General features: G+C 42.0%; 1 protein-coding gene across 3 annotated transcripts; it reads right to left on the reverse strand.

Annotated features, from left to right (window-relative positions):
• Positions 1 to 72: 72 nt before the first annotated feature.
• LOC130456548 (zinc finger protein 2-like) lies at positions 73 to 15,411 on the reverse strand. Of its 3 annotated transcripts, XM_056813749.1 has the most exons (6): positions 15,328 to 15,406; positions 12,261 to 12,417; positions 9,623 to 9,702; positions 9,142 to 9,268; positions 6,872 to 6,985; positions 4,819 to 5,952 (listed from the first exon to the last, which is right to left on the reverse strand). In XM_056813749.1, the coding sequence occupies exons 3-6, from the start codon at positions 9,653 to 9,655 to the stop codon at positions 4,964 to 4,966; spliced, it is 1,263 nt and encodes a 420-aa protein (XP_056669727.1). In that variant the 5' UTR covers positions 9,656 to 9,702; positions 12,261 to 12,417; positions 15,328 to 15,406; the 3' UTR covers positions 4,819 to 4,963. The 3 variants fall into 3 exon arrangements, with proteins under 3 accessions (XP_056669726.1, XP_056669727.1, XP_056669728.1); XM_056813748.1 differs by lacking the exon at positions 12,261 to 12,417 and having other exon boundaries at positions 73 to 5,952; positions 15,328 to 15,411; XM_056813750.1 differs by lacking the exons at positions 9,623 to 9,702; positions 12,261 to 12,417; positions 15,328 to 15,406 and having other exon boundaries at positions 6,872 to 7,055; positions 9,142 to 9,263.
• Positions 15,412 to 16,330: the final 919 nt, after the last annotated feature.

The raw sequence follows: 16,330 nt of genomic DNA on the forward strand, positions 1-16,330 counted from the left end.
TTAAGAATAACAGATTCATCATGTTATTTTCAAAGCTCTCCTGTTACTAAACTTTTTTCTATGATCTGTGCATTTTTATTTTTTTAAACCTTCCAGCTTAGAATCAATACTGTGTATTGGTTCTAAGACAGAAAAGCAGTAAGGACTAGGCAATGGGGGTTAAGTGACTTGCTCAGGGTCACACAGTTAGGAAGTGTCTGGGATCACCTGTAGTCTTTAGGTTTGGCTCTCAATCCACTGAGCCACCCAGCTGCCCACCTAGAACATTTATTTTAAAGAAGCATCCAGACCAGCCATGTCTACTCCTTCATTCCTCCCTAGGCCCATACCCCCATATGGCACTTTCATCTATCTCTACTTGCCCCCACACCATTATTTGGTTTCCTTTTAGGTGTTATCTTCACTATTATTTATTAGATTGTAAGCTCCTAGAGGGCAGGTACTGTCGTCCTTTTTGCTTTTATTTGTATTTCTAGCCTGTAGCATATTGTCAGGCATGGAGTAAACTTGTTAACTTAGACAATATATTTCACTTAGCTAAGTTAAACCCCTTGTTTAGGTTTTACTTATGTAATAGCATGTAGAAGCCAATATTCCAAGGGAATATCCCACATATGTGTCACCTATATTTATTACAATCCTTTTTTGTGCTAAGGTGTAATTGTTAGGCAGTTTGCAGTTTCACAAATGGAAATCAGCCTACTCTTTTTCTTCAAGTTTGGCCTCAAACTCTTACTAGCTGGGCAAACCTGGGTGAATCTATTTGCCTCAGTTTTACCTGTAGAATGGAGATATAATAGTACCTACCTCTCAGGACTGTTGTGAGGATCAAATGAGATAATATTTGTAAAAAGTGGTTTTGCACAGTGCCTGGCACAAAGTAGCCTCTATAGAAATGATTATTTCTTCCCTCTCCCTATGTCTAATTAGATTCTCTCTATGACCTCTGATGAAATTAGGGTACTGTATGTCTCTCCCATTAAATTATAAATGCTTCCTCCTTGCTTAATATCTTATGCTTGCTCATTTGTAATTACCTTTTAATTCTGTTTTTAAATTTCGAAGTTTCTTTTCAAGCAGGAATGCTTGAAAGTACCATATTTTGTTAAATGATACATTTTTTTCCCCTTTGTAAGCTGTGTGCATGTGGATTAATGTGGATTAATGATCTGAGCTGAAATTCAATCATTTAAGTCCCTTTCCAATATTTCTAACAGGACCAGTCTGATTAGATACTTTCTGAGGACTGTTCTTCCCATTCGTCTGCCTCAGATCAACCCAGGCAGGAAATGAGCAGGAAGAGAGCATAGAAACTCAGCCAATATGCTTAGCGAATACCTTTTGGGATCACAAGCAAAAATACCATTTCTCATCAGGAATCCTCTTACAGGTCCTTGACACAGGCTCTTTCTCATTGTTCTTATAGATGGACCTCCCACTTCCTGTACCCAAAGCTGAGGCCCAGAGGTTTCCAAGAGATTTATCTCTGCCACAGTGGTAATAAAGGATATTCAAGGGATGGTTAGAATTTGTTACTGAAATCAGAACTGCAATCAGCAATGTCACCTGCAGAAGAATCAGGATCAAGAGGAATCTGAAAGAGAAATGTTACTAGGTGTAAGCAACCATCCACAATGACTCTGGTTTAGAATCCTCAAGCAGGCAGCTGGAAATAATTGCAAGTGAAAATTTCCTGTACCCTCAAAGAATGAGGATAGAAGCAGGATCTTGCTTGGAGGATCAATCAGTGAAAGGAAGTTGGGATCAAATAAAAAGCTTTCAGGGAGAAAAACTAGGTAGAGCTAAATTCTCTGATAAAGAAGACTAAGGAGGGAAGAAGAAATGGGATGCAGAGGTGTCATGGTCTATCCTTCCTACTCTCTTTCCCTCCTCAACACAAGGTCCGTCTTAGTGATTTGACTTTTGCTTGTTGACTGAACTTCTACATAAGAACAGGTGAATGTTGTGATTTAAGGACCTGCCTAAAAATATCCACCCTCCTACCAAAAGTACTACCACATAAGGTTATAATCAAGCAAACAGGGAGAATTATACTGTGTGATGGGGATGGCACTCACTGACACTTTAGTGGGAATCAGTTGAGCACAGAATATGGAAATATTGAAAAAGTGATTTGTGGTTTTGGATCAAGGCTGAGAGGCTGATAAAGGAGCATTTAGATAGAGCAGAATGGTCTTTAGAGTCTTTAGAGAAAGCAGGCTTTGTGGAGAACTGACACTTAAGTTGCAAAAGAAATTGGGAACAGGACAGGTATAGGGGACCAGGCAGAAAAAAATGAGAATGAGTAGAGTATCTCGAGGAATACTGAAGAGACTAAGGGACTGAAGTGTTTGGAGATAACATTTAATAGATAGGATATGGTCTGATTAAAGAAGATCTTAAATGGCTGGCAGAGTTTAGACCTGATGGAAGCATTTGGGGCTTTTGATTGGGAAAGTTATGCAAGATGCATGAGGAGGAGACAGAATTCAAAGTAGGGAGACCAAAAGCTCTGGACTATGCTGATGGCAAAGAAAATGGTGACAAATGAGGATTAACAGAAACTAGTGGCTTACTGAATATGAGAACAACAAGTCATTCATTTATTCAACAACTCTTTATTGAGCACCTACTATTTGCAAGGTTATTTGAGGAAGCAAAAAAAAAAAATCCTGACTCCTGCTAATCAGGTTATTTCAAAATTGAAGAGCAGTGGATTTGGAATCAGATGACTGACATTCAGATACTATACTGCCTCTGTAACTTAGACTGATATGGTTTGGGGCCCTGCCTCAGTTTCCTCATCTATAAAATGAAGAGGTTGGACTAGATGGTCTCTAAGGTTCTTTTGTAGCTAGGCCTGGAATCAAGAAAACCCACCTTCATGAGTTCAAATCTGGCCTCAGACATGTATTAGTTGTGTGACCCTGGGCAAGTCATTTAACAGTTTGCCTCAGTTCCTCATCTATAAAATGAGCTGGATAAAGGAATGGAAAACTACTCCAGAATATTTGCCGAGAAAGTCCCAAATGGGGTCATGAAGAGTCAGACACAACTGAACAATAACAATTATTTCCATAAGTTGCAGAGAGGTTGCCAACCTATATTCTTTGTAGTCATTTTCTCCCCAAGGAGTTTCCTATCCTGCTGAAATCAGTCTTTGTCTTTTAAGTGTAAAGTGAGAGAGAAACAACCAAGTTGAGATTTACTGCAGATAGTGGCTGAACACTATTTGACAGAAGCACAGGTAACATATGGAGAATGCAAACTATAAAGACTTGGACTCTTAATCATCAGTCCTTTTAAGATGCTAGAATGAAGAATAGCTGCTACCTCATCCTACTAGGTTAAAAGAAGGCCACAAATGCCCTGGATCCATCATAGGCCAACTCATATCAGCTATGAAGACTTCAGAACATTCCCAAACCAGTTCCCCCATGGTTATGATATACACTGTTTCCCTCTTTCATTTACCCCATTGGACTTGTCTTCACATTCCTGGATATGCCAAGCAGCTCAATTGTTCCCTTGAATCTGGCATCTTGGTCCCCCTTGCATCTTGCACTTGACCAAACCCCATATATAAATACATGAAAACAAACTCAATCTTTGGTGTGCCCCTAGCTCTCAGTGGGATGAAGTGTGTTGCTGCTGGAGCTCTATGTGCAGAACAAGTCAGAAAGCCATGGAATGCTGGTTTATACCTGGTTGATTGCCTGGCCAAATGAATCCCTTAACTTGCAGGGTTCTGACATCAGTGTTAAACTGAAAAGGAGATACATGGTGGTGGTGACTGAAATCATTAGGTAGCTTCTCCTAAAGAAGAAATGGGGAGAAATGAAGGCAAGGGCTATAGGTAAGAAAGAAAAAAGAGCAGGGTCTGCCAAGGTGGGAGGCATGAAAGGGAGATTATATTGTTAGGCAAACATAAGAGAGTTTGAAGGGGATGGTCAAAATAGAAGGGCTAGTCCTATGAAGAAGAAAGTCAATAGATAATAAAATAATAGCCACTAGATTCTGATGGAAGAAAACTAGAAGTAACTTTTGAGGAGTTTTAGTAGGACATAAAGAGTTAAGATATGAATGGGTAATGAGAAAGTGGAGGCAGGATGTTCAGTTGGAAGAGAAAATGGTGAGCTTGGGATTCCACCTTTGTGTCAGACTGGGCAGCTCAGCCCTTAAAAGGCCTAGACACAAGAATGATTTAAGCTAATGGTAGGAAATTGGGTCTGAAAGCTATACAGTTCATGATAACTGGAGTTTAGAAGGGCCAAAGTCCAAGTAAACCTAACATCCTAAGAACCAGGATGTAGGAAGACCCAAGGCAGGAGTTAAGGGTCAGATCCCAGGAAAGCTGCCAAGACTGGTAGAATGAAGTCATATGCAGAGCTACAAGGTATTTATAGTCCTGCCATCAGGTTTTCCAGATTCTAGGGCTGATGCTTTCTGCTTTAGGTGGAGGCTTCCATAGGATTGGGGCTCTAAGCCATCAGATAGTAAAGATCCCAAATACATGTGATCAGATAAAGGAACCTGTATGTCTATGGGGAATTCATGATTCTCTTTTTCTTTCAAGCTCCCACCTTTCCCCCTTTTTAAAATAATTTGTTCTGGTCACTTTATACTATTTTTTCCCCCACCTTTACCTTTTCCAATCAGACCTTACAACATCTAGCAAAGACTGGTTTTGGTAATGTTCTTAGAGCAACATTTTGTATCTGAAATACCTAACTCAGTTTATGATAGGGTACCTACAGGCTACTTGTTCAAGAAACAAGAAGCAAAAGAAAAGGGAAAAAAGGAAATAGCAACCAGAAATGGTAGCAGATTTAAGAAACATTTTAAAATTGGCCTCCCCATCTTAATATTTTAATGGGGTCTCTTGTCCCACGTTAAATATTGGCAATATAATAAAGTAAAAAGGATAAATGAAATTTTTCCCAAGCTCATAATATCTCCAAGACTACTCTTTGGCATAACGTCGTTGATGTTGGATGATAGATGACTTGCTACTGAATACCTTTCCACATACACTACATTCATAGGGCTTCTCTCCAGTATGAGTTCTCTGATGTCGGTTAAGGTGACTTCTTTGATTGAAGGCTTTTCCACATTCATTGCACTCAAAGGGCTTCTCTTTACTATGAATTTTCTGATGTTGAGTAAGGGATGATCGGTCAAAAAAGGCTTTCCCACATTCATTACATTCAAAGGGAGTCTCTCCAGTATGAGTCCTTTGATGTCGAATAAGGGATGAGAGACCAAAGAAGGCTTTTTCACATTCATTACATTCATAGGGCTTCTCTCCAGTATGTGTTAGCTGATGTCGAGTAAGGATGCTTTTTTGGCTAAAGGCTTTTCCACATTCGTTACATTCATAGGGACTCTCCCCAGTATGAATCCTCTGATGTCGAGTGAGAGATGATCTGTCAAAGAAGGCTTTCCCACAGTCATCACATTCGTAGGGCTTCTCTCCAGTATGAATTCTCTCATGTACAGCGAGAGATGAACGGTCATAGAAGGCTTTCCTACACTCTCTACATTCATAAGGACTTTCTCCTGTGTGGGTCATCTCATGTCTCCTGAGGCTGCTGCTATGGCTGAAAGCTTTCCCACATTCCTTACATGCATAGGGCTTCTCTCCAGTATGAGTTCTCTGATGTCGATTGAGGGAAGAACGATCAAAAAAGGATTTCCTGCACTGATTGCATTCATGGCCTCTCTCTTTAGTGGTTTTTGGGGCAGGATTTATTGAGATTTGCTTGAAACCTCTCTCATGGAAAAGGGGTTTTTCTCTTGTCTTCCCTATGTTGTTTTCCCTCTGCTTTTCTACTCTGTCCTCAGGTACAGGAGAAATCTCTCCTCTGAGTCTTTCCATTAATATGTCTGGTTCTCCTTCAGAAATGTTCTGCTTTGGAGTTAACTCCTGAGTCTCAGGCATATTCTCCCAGCCTAAAATCAAGAGAATATATAAATGTGACTTTGATAAGGACTATTTTCTTCCTGGAAAATAAAAAAAATGCTGCAGTAGAAAAAAGGATAAATATACTAAAAATAATTAATTTTGGGCATTCATGTTTTGGGGCAGATATCCAAACAGGCATTGTAAACTATGCAAAGCTAAGGAAATGGGAGAGAAAGGGGAGCAGAGGATGGAACCTGGGAGCCTGCAGGGAGGAGGAAGAGTTTAAACTCTTATCAGTGTGAGCAGAAAATCTGAAAGACCCCATCCAGGACCACTGTAGATACTGTTGTGGTCATCTCTAAGTGTAAGAGAAGGTAACAAGTAGAAACATCAAGTAAGAATAAAAATCAGAGTGGATTGGGGAAGATACAATTTTAGAGATTAAGGAAGTACTGTTTTTGGAAAAGATGAAGAAGGGAAAGAGCTAGAGGCTGACATCATGAAAAAATGAGAACAATGATGCCTGAGGGAATAAAGGAGACTCTCCTCCCTTGCTTGGGTCACAAAATATAAGAAAGTTCTGCTGTCTTTCATTATAATAACAACCTCAATACTTTTCAGAGTAACTGAGGAGATATCTCAACATCTGAGCTATAATTTCCCCTGCATCCCAACTGACTGTTTCACTTTCACAGGCAACTGGTGGCCAGGCAGAAAAAAAGACTGGGTTTGAGGTCAGAAAGACCTGAGTTCAAATCCAGTCTCAGATACTTAATAGCTGTGTGACCCTAAGTGAGTCACTTAATCTGTCTCCCTCAGTTTCTTCAGCCATAAAATGAGGACAACATTGCGCCTACTTTGCAGGATCAAATGAAATATTTGTAGAAAAGTACTTGGTATGATGCCTGGCACATAGATCCCAAATAAATCCTTATTCCATTATCTTCCCCTCTTTAATTTACTTACTTAGTGAAATATTTCTTGGGCCTGCTTTTTCCTCATTTCCTTGCAAATCAAGTCTCCAAGGCTCTTCCCCTTGCTCCAGCTGGAAAATCATATCGGGTTTAGAAATGGGAAGCCCTGTTTATAGAGAAGTGAATGGAAGAGAACAGTTGAAATTTGTCTCCAAAGTCAGTCCTATGCCCCTTTTCTGCAAAGAAAGACAAAGAAAATAGACTCATATAAGGTGAGAATTTGAAGGACCCACACTATTTAGTCCATGTTGCCTCCCTACAGACATGGTACATGACAGAAAAATCTAGAAGCATCTACAGAGATTCTGGAGAAGCCCCAGGCGTGGGTTTCTAGGGCTTTAGTAGGGTGCTATGAAATACCTATTTTCAACTCTTATGATTTGAAGGACTTTAATTTTATAAATAGAAACAGAAATACCTAGTCTTTGAGTCCAACAAGGAATAGAAATCTCTGGCCTGAATCACAAGCCAAAATTCAGATAACCAAATCAGGGGTTCTACAGTCATTACTGATTTTTAAAATATAACAACATCCACAGAGCTACTGGTGGTTCCTCCTCTCTCTAGACCCTGCCAGGTCCCCTTTTTGCCTGGTGTTTTATTATTCCCCCATTATTGACACAATTAGTTCACACTTTCATTCTGCCAAATGTTGGCCACACTGCCTTTTCAGAGTGTGCCTTTCTTCCTCCTGCCTTCTTATCTGGCTTTAAGAATAGGAAGCTTTTCTTCTATTTAGGGTTTCTCCCTGAACTGCAAGTAGAAAATCGTTGGACCTTTTAGCCACTTTCATCTTTTCTCCATGTCTCTGGTCTCATGAAATCCCATTTTCCCTTGCTATATTGTACCAGAGGCCTTACAGAGATTCTGCAGTTTCCCTCTGAGGCTTCTTGGATGTTCTGTTACCCATTTTATGTCAGAGGCCAAACTGTTAAAAGTTCACCTGGACACTTTGCTAGTCTTTTGTTTAGTTGTTTCAGGGTTATCCAATTCATTGTGACCCCATTTGGGGTTTTCTTGTCACAGATACTGAAGTGGCCCACCATTTCCTTATCCAAATTATTGTACAGATGAGGAAACTAAGACAAAAAGGATGAAGCAACTTTCCCAGGGTCACCCAGCTAGGAAGTGTCTGAGACTATGTTTGAAACCAGGACTGACAGAGACAAATCAAGTTTGGGGCCTAAGAAATTAGGCAAAGGTCCAAACTTTGGAAATAATATTCTAAGTCTAAGGACAAAGATTGGAATGTGAATATCTCCCCTATCCCAGTAGACTAAATATCTTAGGAAGTAGCACAGATGGCCAGAAAAACAATCTTTAGAAATAATATGTTTTTGTACCCATTTAACCATGTCTTTGCTGAACCCCACATGTACTCACACTCCTTCTGCTCCTTCATTCCTGTGGTTTATTCCTTTATAAACCCTTCCCCTATTCAATAAACTTTGCTGGCATTAGCTATCAGCTATGCAGCCCTTCTGACCACAGAAGATTCGAATCTCTCTGGTCTTTTATTTCTCGCTTCTACCTAAGGGACCCTCGGCCCCTGTCCTGAGCCTTTGGGGCTCTTCTTCCCCCTTTGAGCTCTAACACAGGACCTTCTATCTCTGGGCCCAACTCTCTCTATATTAAGCCACCCAGCTGCCCCCTCTTGCTATTCTTGAAGCACTCAGATCTTTTGAGGCACCTCAAGAATCCTGGGGTCCCAAAGGTGAAGCTTGTTGAGCCTGGTCTGCTCCCAAAGTTTCCTCCCCAAGTTTTCTGAGAAGGGCCAGTTGGTAGCCACGGGGGCTGCCACATCATGGCCAACTCCTCAACTAGGAGTCTATGGGCCCTAGAGCCTGGCAGAGGCCCCAGAAGGGAACCTTGGAGGGCCTGTGACCCAGGCTTGCTTCAGGAGTGCCCACATGACCTCCTTCTTCCTGACCTCAGAGAGCTGAGGTAACTCCCCCCAGACTGACATCCTCTGGTACAATGTACCTGAGCAGCCTTCAGAGCCAGGTTCCAGCCCCCTCATCTAGCATTTGCTTATGCCTCAGGCCTGGGTGCCCACTCCCTCCTCAGATTTTCCAGCACTCCCTATCTGGGCATGTGCCAGGCCCTTTCTCCTCATGCCAGTCAGTGCCAGCTGGGCCTGCTTCTAGTTTCTGTCTGAGACCCCCAGGATGGGCAGACACTGGGCACTTGGAGAGGTTTCACTGAAGAACTGGACTGTCTTTCTCCAGGGCAGATTAGGAATCCCAGAAAAACAGGCCTTACCCAGGGAGATGAGGTTGCGATAGTTCTCCAGCATCACATCCCTGTAAAGGTCCCTCTGCGCGGGGCTCAGCCGTTGCCACTCTTCTTGGGTGAAGTTCACTGCCACATCCTTGAAGGTCACAGATTCCTGAAATGGCAGATTCTGGCTCACTGGGGAACCTCTGGCCCCAGGGAAGGCCAGTTAAAAGGCCTTAGAGAGATTAGGTGTCCGAAGGGTCACAAGGAGGATAAAGGACAAGTCTCTGTGTCCTGAAGAATAAGGCAGAGGCAGGTGACCCGAGGAGAAAACAGTGTGTCCCTGGGTCACTCTGTCCCTCAATGGGCTTCTCTTACTACCCAGAGCCCTCCTGACAGTGGGAAAATCTGGGACTGAGAGCCCGTGAATGGGGCTGGATAGAGAAGACCCCCAGGAAGGGAAGGAAAAGTATAGATATGACAGAAAATGAGACTGAATTTCAAGAGAGAAGAAATTCCAAGTCACCTGGGACACGGTTGGCAATAACACAGGAGCCATTTCTTCTTCTTCCTCTTCTGGATTCCCCTCTTCAAGGCAGACTGAGTCTTGGGAATATAGGGTTGGGGGAAGAGAAAGAGGACATGAAGGAGCTGGTCTTGTCTTAAAGCTCCGAACCTCACCAGGCCAGAAATCCCTTCCTAACTGGGGAGTGGGACTTTCTTCCCTTTTCCATTCCATTTCAGAAGGGAGGGCAGAAAGAGCACATGTATGACTTTCTCCAGACACGTATTAGAAACAGGATTTGAACCTAGCTCTTCCATGGGATGGTCCTATCCACCCTACCATGCTGGCTAAATTATCCTAATAAAAAGGAAGTGAGATTGAGCTGACATGAATTGCTGTAGCCATGCTAGATTTCGGCAATCACTGCTTCCCTTTTTTAATTATTACCCCATTAATAACATATTCTAGAGTTTTTGTCAGGAATCAAACTCACTGCCTTACAGTCTATAAAATCTATCCTTTCCTCCTTTTTTGAAAATTGAGACATTTGCTCTTCTCCAATTCTCTAAGATCTTCCAAAGATCTACAATACTAAGAATCATTGCTTTCCTTTTTTTTCCCTAATCAGGATCATTTTCTCCTTTTGCCTTCAGAATTTCATAGTTCTCTAGTTTTTTGGATATTGCTAAACATTTGTGGTAGGCTGCCTTTTTCTCTCATTCCTTTTATGAAAACTTTCACACTTTTTTCTTGTCTGGCCAGGCCCTTGCAGGGTAATACCCTGCATTTCCCTTCCTGTAAAATCAGAGAGGAACCAGTCAGATGCATCTGAGGAAGAACTTTCTGACTTCACAAAATCACAGAATTTGGGAGTTAGAAGGGCCTTACTGATTATAGAGTCCTTAAAGTAGTTCCTGATAGAACATACCCAGTAAGTGGAATTCCTTAAAACCAATGGCTTTTTATAAATATCACTGAACTGTCATGGTATTGAGATTATGAAGGATCCATTTATTCCATTTGTAATCTAGTAGTGATGCCAGCTTGGTGGAAACTGGGCATTGTGCCAAACCTGAGAACAGGATCATCACTAACTTAACTTTCTTCTCCTAGTGTGGTCCTAAATACTAGAACTGCCAAGGCCCAGAAAATTAACTATATCTCATCTCCAGTGGAAACCTGCTGATATCTTTTGTTCCTGTACTTGGTACCTCTTAGGATTTAAGCCTTCAACTTATCATTCAATCAACAAACATTTGTCAAGCACTAAATATGGCACTATACCAGGCACAGGGTATACAAAATTTTAAAATGAAAAGCATCATTTTTATATTCTAACATAATGGGAGAAGAGTTTATATTCTAATATAATCGGGAGAGACATCATTTACACATATAAACAAAACATTTAAGGTCATTTTGAGAGGTAAGCCCAAGCAGCTATGACCAAAAAAAGAAATTCAGAAAAATATATGAGGCAGGAAGTAGCATCTGAGCTGAGATCTGAAGGATTCTTTGAGGGATTCTAAAAGGCTAAAGTGAAAGGTCAATTTCCTCTAGGCATGGTAGACAGCCAGTGCAATGGCAGAGATAGGAGAGAATGTTATGTGAGAAGCAGCAAGAGTCGTGCCTGGCACAGAGCAAATATTTATTTAATAAATAATTGACTGAAGGTCAGTTTGGCTGAACTAAAGCATACAAAAAAGGGAATAATGTATAATGAGATTGGAAAGTTGGTTGAGGCCACTTTTTGAAGATTTTTAAATGCCAATCAGAGGAAGTTATGTTTGATTCTAAAGTTAATAAGAGAACCATTGGAGTTTTGGGGGAAGGGACTGATATGCTCAGACCTGTGCTTTAAGGAATGTCACCATGGCAGCTGTGTGTTTAATAGATGGGAGATGGGAGAGAGATGAGACAGGAAAATCAGTAAGGAAATTATTACCATAGTCTGAGCAAGAGATAATAAGGGCCTGAGGCAGCTACATAGGGCAGTGGATGGAGTGCCAGGCCTGGAGTCAGGAGATAATCTAGCTTCAGACACTTCCCAGCTATCTTTCACTTAACCCCTATTGCTTAGTCCTTAACCAATCTTCTGCTTTGGAACTGATACATAGTATGGATTCTAAGATATAAAGTAAGAGTTTAAAAAAGAGATAGGGAGAGAGATGGGGGAAGAGGAGAGAGAGGGAGGAGAAAAGGAGGGAGTGAGGGAGGAGGGGAGAGAAAGAGAAAGAGAGATTGAAAAAGAAGAGGGAGGAGGAAGGAGACAGAGACAGAGACAGATAGAGAGAGAGGGAAGAAAGGAGGGAAGGAGAGGAAGAGAGAATATGAGCCTGGACTAAAGTAGTGGCCATGTGAATGGAGAGAAGGATCCAAATGCTACAAATATTATGGGTATAGAATCAATAAGATCTAGTAACTGGCTGGATGTGTAGGGCAAGGAAAATCAAGGAGCCAAGGATAACTCTGAAATTGCAAAGCTGGGTGACTTCAAGATGGTGGTGTCCACTATATATATATATATATATATGTAGTGAAGAATAAGGGAAATAGAAGAGGGCACTATTTGTACCACAAGGTTCTGCCTTCAGCCTTCTTCTCTTATTGTCCCAGTCCCCTTGAAGAGATCATCTATTCCCAGGGCTTCAACTCTCACCTCTATAAAGAATATCCCTCAAATCTATGAGCTCTGGCCTTTCCCTCTCTCATCAGCCTCAGGCCTCCATATCCAATTCTGCTTTGGTTAGGCCTTTTACCATGACAGTAACAGTCTTCCTTTCTCCCATCTATTTCCCATCAAAAGTCCAGCTATTCTGTGAAAAAAAGTTCCAAATTAGAGATGTTGATTTGAGGAGTCATCAGTATGAAGCCATTCACAGTGAGTATTCTTACCATCGTAGTTATAGATAAAGTGAAGGAAGGAAGAGAGAAATAGGGCCTTGGGAAATACCTACAGTTAGTGGTAGGAGGAAGAAGGAAGCAAAGGGGAAAATTGTAGTGAAATAAGAGAAGAACCAGGAAAGCTCAATGTCATAGAAACCAGGGGAAAGAAGAGTTTCAAGGATAGTGAGTAGCTAATCCATCAATGAAGAAATAAGCATTAAAACACATGAAATTATAAAATAAATTTGCTCTTCTCCGGGAGTTCACAAACTACTTAGGGACACATATAAACATGAACTGATAACAATAATTGGCAATCAATGAAAAAAGCCAAAATGATAAGGATGGTAAATAGTAGAGTCACTTTTGGGGGGTTGCCATCCCTGCATGGAATGCTCTGTCCCTCTCCTTCCTGGGATACAAATTCATACTTTCACAGGTGGAAAGATTGAGGGTAAGCCTTGTGGAAGGTCAGATCTGAAAAGCAGCAGGGCAAGAGGTCTCAATTTCATGCAATTAGAAGATTAGTAAGAAGAGGACAGTGACTGAAGAAAATGAACTAATGTCCTGGTTTTCAAAAAAGGTAAGAGAATGGTGTCTGCAAACTTAGTCTGACTTAGATTCCTACAAAAACTTTACTTTTTAAAATGTTTATTAAAGGGAAGGCAAAATCTAAAATTTAGGTAGTTTTTATATTCTTTGAATTGAAATCTATTACCACATTACCAACTGGTCAATTAAATTCCACAGACATTTAAGTGATAAACATCATCAATGCACTGAGGAGCCAAAGACAAAAATGAGACAATTTTCTACCTTCAAAGAGTTTAAATTCTTCTGAGGAATACAACAAATTCACAAATACATAAATGTACTGTCATTTCAGAAAGAAGATAGAACTAACAATGGAAAAGAAGAAAGAAAGCTTCATCATTGAAAATTTGAGCTTAGGCTTAGAGGAAGGATTTTGAGAAGTAAAGATGAGGAATAAATCAGTTCACAAAATCCAGAATATGAGTTCAAGAGCCATCTTGTCAAATGCATTTCTGAACAAGAATTATCTCTACACTATAGGCAAATATGGTCATATAGCCTATACTTGAAGACTATCAGTGATGGGGAGCCTGTGAATTCCTAGAGAACTCATTTTATATTTGGGTGATTTTAATTGTTAGGAAATTTTATTGGTCTCTTTCTAACTTCTTCCCTGGTGCTCCTAAAATTTGGCCCCGTGGGGCCAAGCAAAAGAAACCTAATCAAATGAGTTAATATTTAAATCACAGTAGATTCTTAATCAATGTTCATTCCCTCTCTAATTCCTTTTCAACATGCCAGTTCTTTAAGTAATGTGAAGACATGTTCCTCATCAAAAGCTTCCTCCTCCTGGATAAATGTCTTATTTCTTCAACAAATCCTCATGGGCCACAATCTCAATGGTCTTCCCCATCCCAATAGCCCTCCGGCTAAATACCCCCAGAGTATCAATGTTCCTCATAAAAGGAGGTACCCTGATGTGGACAGAATACTGCAGGTACGGGCTAACCCAGTCAGAAGACAACAGAACTCTAATCTCTCTAAGAATGGAAGGTGACGTCTCTAGACTTAAAGTTCTTCCCCCAGGGTATCACATTATCTTCCAGTGCTGGGAATTCTTCCTCCTTTAATGCAATCTACCATTAGCTGTTTTGGGTGCTGATTTGTGCAGAGTTTAGGCTTCAAAGACTGCTGAGAAGAATGTGGTCCATATGCAAGCAAGGAGTGCCATTCCCAGTTAAATGTGAGACCACCGCAGTCTAGAAGCTCCTTGCTGGGAAGGGCTGCTTTTCTTTTTCACTTATGTGTCCTCAGTGCCTGGCCGCTCTCAGGGAACAAGGGGAAGCCTTCTTCCATACTGGCCCCTGTGCTAAGGGCTTTACGAATACCTCAAGTAACAATGATGACTAGAAGTAAGGAGCTGTGGAAACATCTCTTTTACAAGAGTCACAGGGACCTGAAGTCCCGGGAAGTTCGGGGTCTCACCCAAGAAAGTAACCAGTTTGTGTTGGAGCACCAACTGGGGTCCGAGGGCAGAACTCTTTCCGCCGCGCCCCGCGAGCTGGGCTGGGAGGGAAAGACCAAAGCATTTCACTCTCCCTTGCGCCGGAGTAACTAATTACATTTAGGAAAGATTGGGCTGAGGCTGGGAGAACCTGGGTGCAGTAGAGCAGCAGGGCGGAGAGGTGATAGGGTCTGGATCAGGGTGGAAGCAGTGGGAATGTGGTCACTCCTGAATGCCCCTTCCGACCGGGGGTTCCATGAACTTAGAAGGTTCCCCACCCCAACTCCCCGCGTCTTTATTAACTGGTTTCTTTCTGCAATTCTATGTATCTTTTTTTGCATTTAAAAGCCTTATTCGGAGAAGGGTCTCGGGGCCGAAAAGGGAGAGAGAGAGGAGCATCCTTGGATTCCCCAGTGTCTGGCAGGGGGTTCCCCCCCCCCGCACCCCCGCATTCAGGAGGCGCTTAATAAATGTCTGAGGATGGGCAGCCTGGAAGACCGGAGGCTGGTGATGCCAGGCTTTCCACGCGGGGATACCCAGACCCGCACCCGCACGGATACCGGTACGCTCGGGGACCCCCCCTGGCGGACCCCACGAAAAAACACGAACACGCAAGGGGCGGACACGAGAGGGGTGCCAGCTGGGGAGTTGCCTGAGAGGAAATGGGAGAACCCCGCCTTCCCGCTGCCTCCCTCTGCCCCCGCAGTGGGGGTCCGCGCCCCCCAGCTCCCCGCAGGCCTCTCCTGTCACAATCGCAATCCCCAACACCTATGCAAGCGCGTGCAGACAGAGCGGCCTTTACCTCCAGACCAAGGCTGGTCCAAAGTCCTACACTTCGGTTCCAACACGCTACTACGCCTGCGCACCCGTCTCTTCCCCCCCGCCCATACACGCCACCTGGAATTCCACCTCCGGACTCCATTTCCCGGAGGCCTCTGGGGCACCCCATTCCAGTCTGTCATGGAGATGCATTCTGGGAATCTAATCTAAATGGAAGGCCATGTACCTCTATGTATTCTGGGAAATGTAGTCTTCTATTATTATCTTTGCAATCCTATTGCCAGGCAGATGAAGCCACAAAGTACGGATAGTTATAAAATATAATTCCTCGAGAGAAGGGCGCGTTGAGTGACAAGTCACAGAGGCAAAGCTGTGTCCACTGAAGGCCCTGCAATAGCTTAACATTCTTGAGCACAGTCTTCTGTAACAGAGATCTTTTAATTAGCATGACATGCTCAAGTCAGACGCTGGAAATGGAACAACTTTAAAGAGTAATTTGTTCTGGACTTTTCTACTAGCAGCAATGCAATGACCCAGGACAATCCTGAGGGACTTATGAGAACACTATCCACATCCAGAGAAAGAACTGTGGGAGTAGAAACATAGAAGAAAAACAATTGCTTGATCACATGGTTCAATGAGGATGTAATTGGGGTTAAAGGATCACTCTATTCCAAATATGAATAACATGGAAATAGGTTATGAATAATGATACATGTATGAGCTCCAGGAGGGGGGGAAGGGAAGAGGGCAGGGGAAGAACATGAATCATATAACCATAGAAAAATATTCTTAATTAATTAACATAAATAAAAATCTTTAAGAGTGATTTGTTCCATGGAACATCACAACCTCAGATGTGTAGAACTGCTAAAAATTTGAGGTACTGCATTCCAGAACTTGATTATGTAGTTTACTCTTATTTTCTTTTCTTTTAACAAACCACCACTAGCCCATTTTTTAACTCTTCCCATCAATAAATATATGTCAAGTCAACAAGCTTTTATTAAGTGTGCCATGCATTT

This window comes from Monodelphis domestica, chromosome 1 (genome assembly GCF_027887165.1).
Source record: "Monodelphis domestica isolate mMonDom1 chromosome 1, mMonDom1.pri, whole genome shotgun sequence".
Taxonomy (NCBI): Eukaryota; Metazoa; Chordata; class Mammalia; order Didelphimorphia; family Didelphidae; genus Monodelphis; species Monodelphis domestica.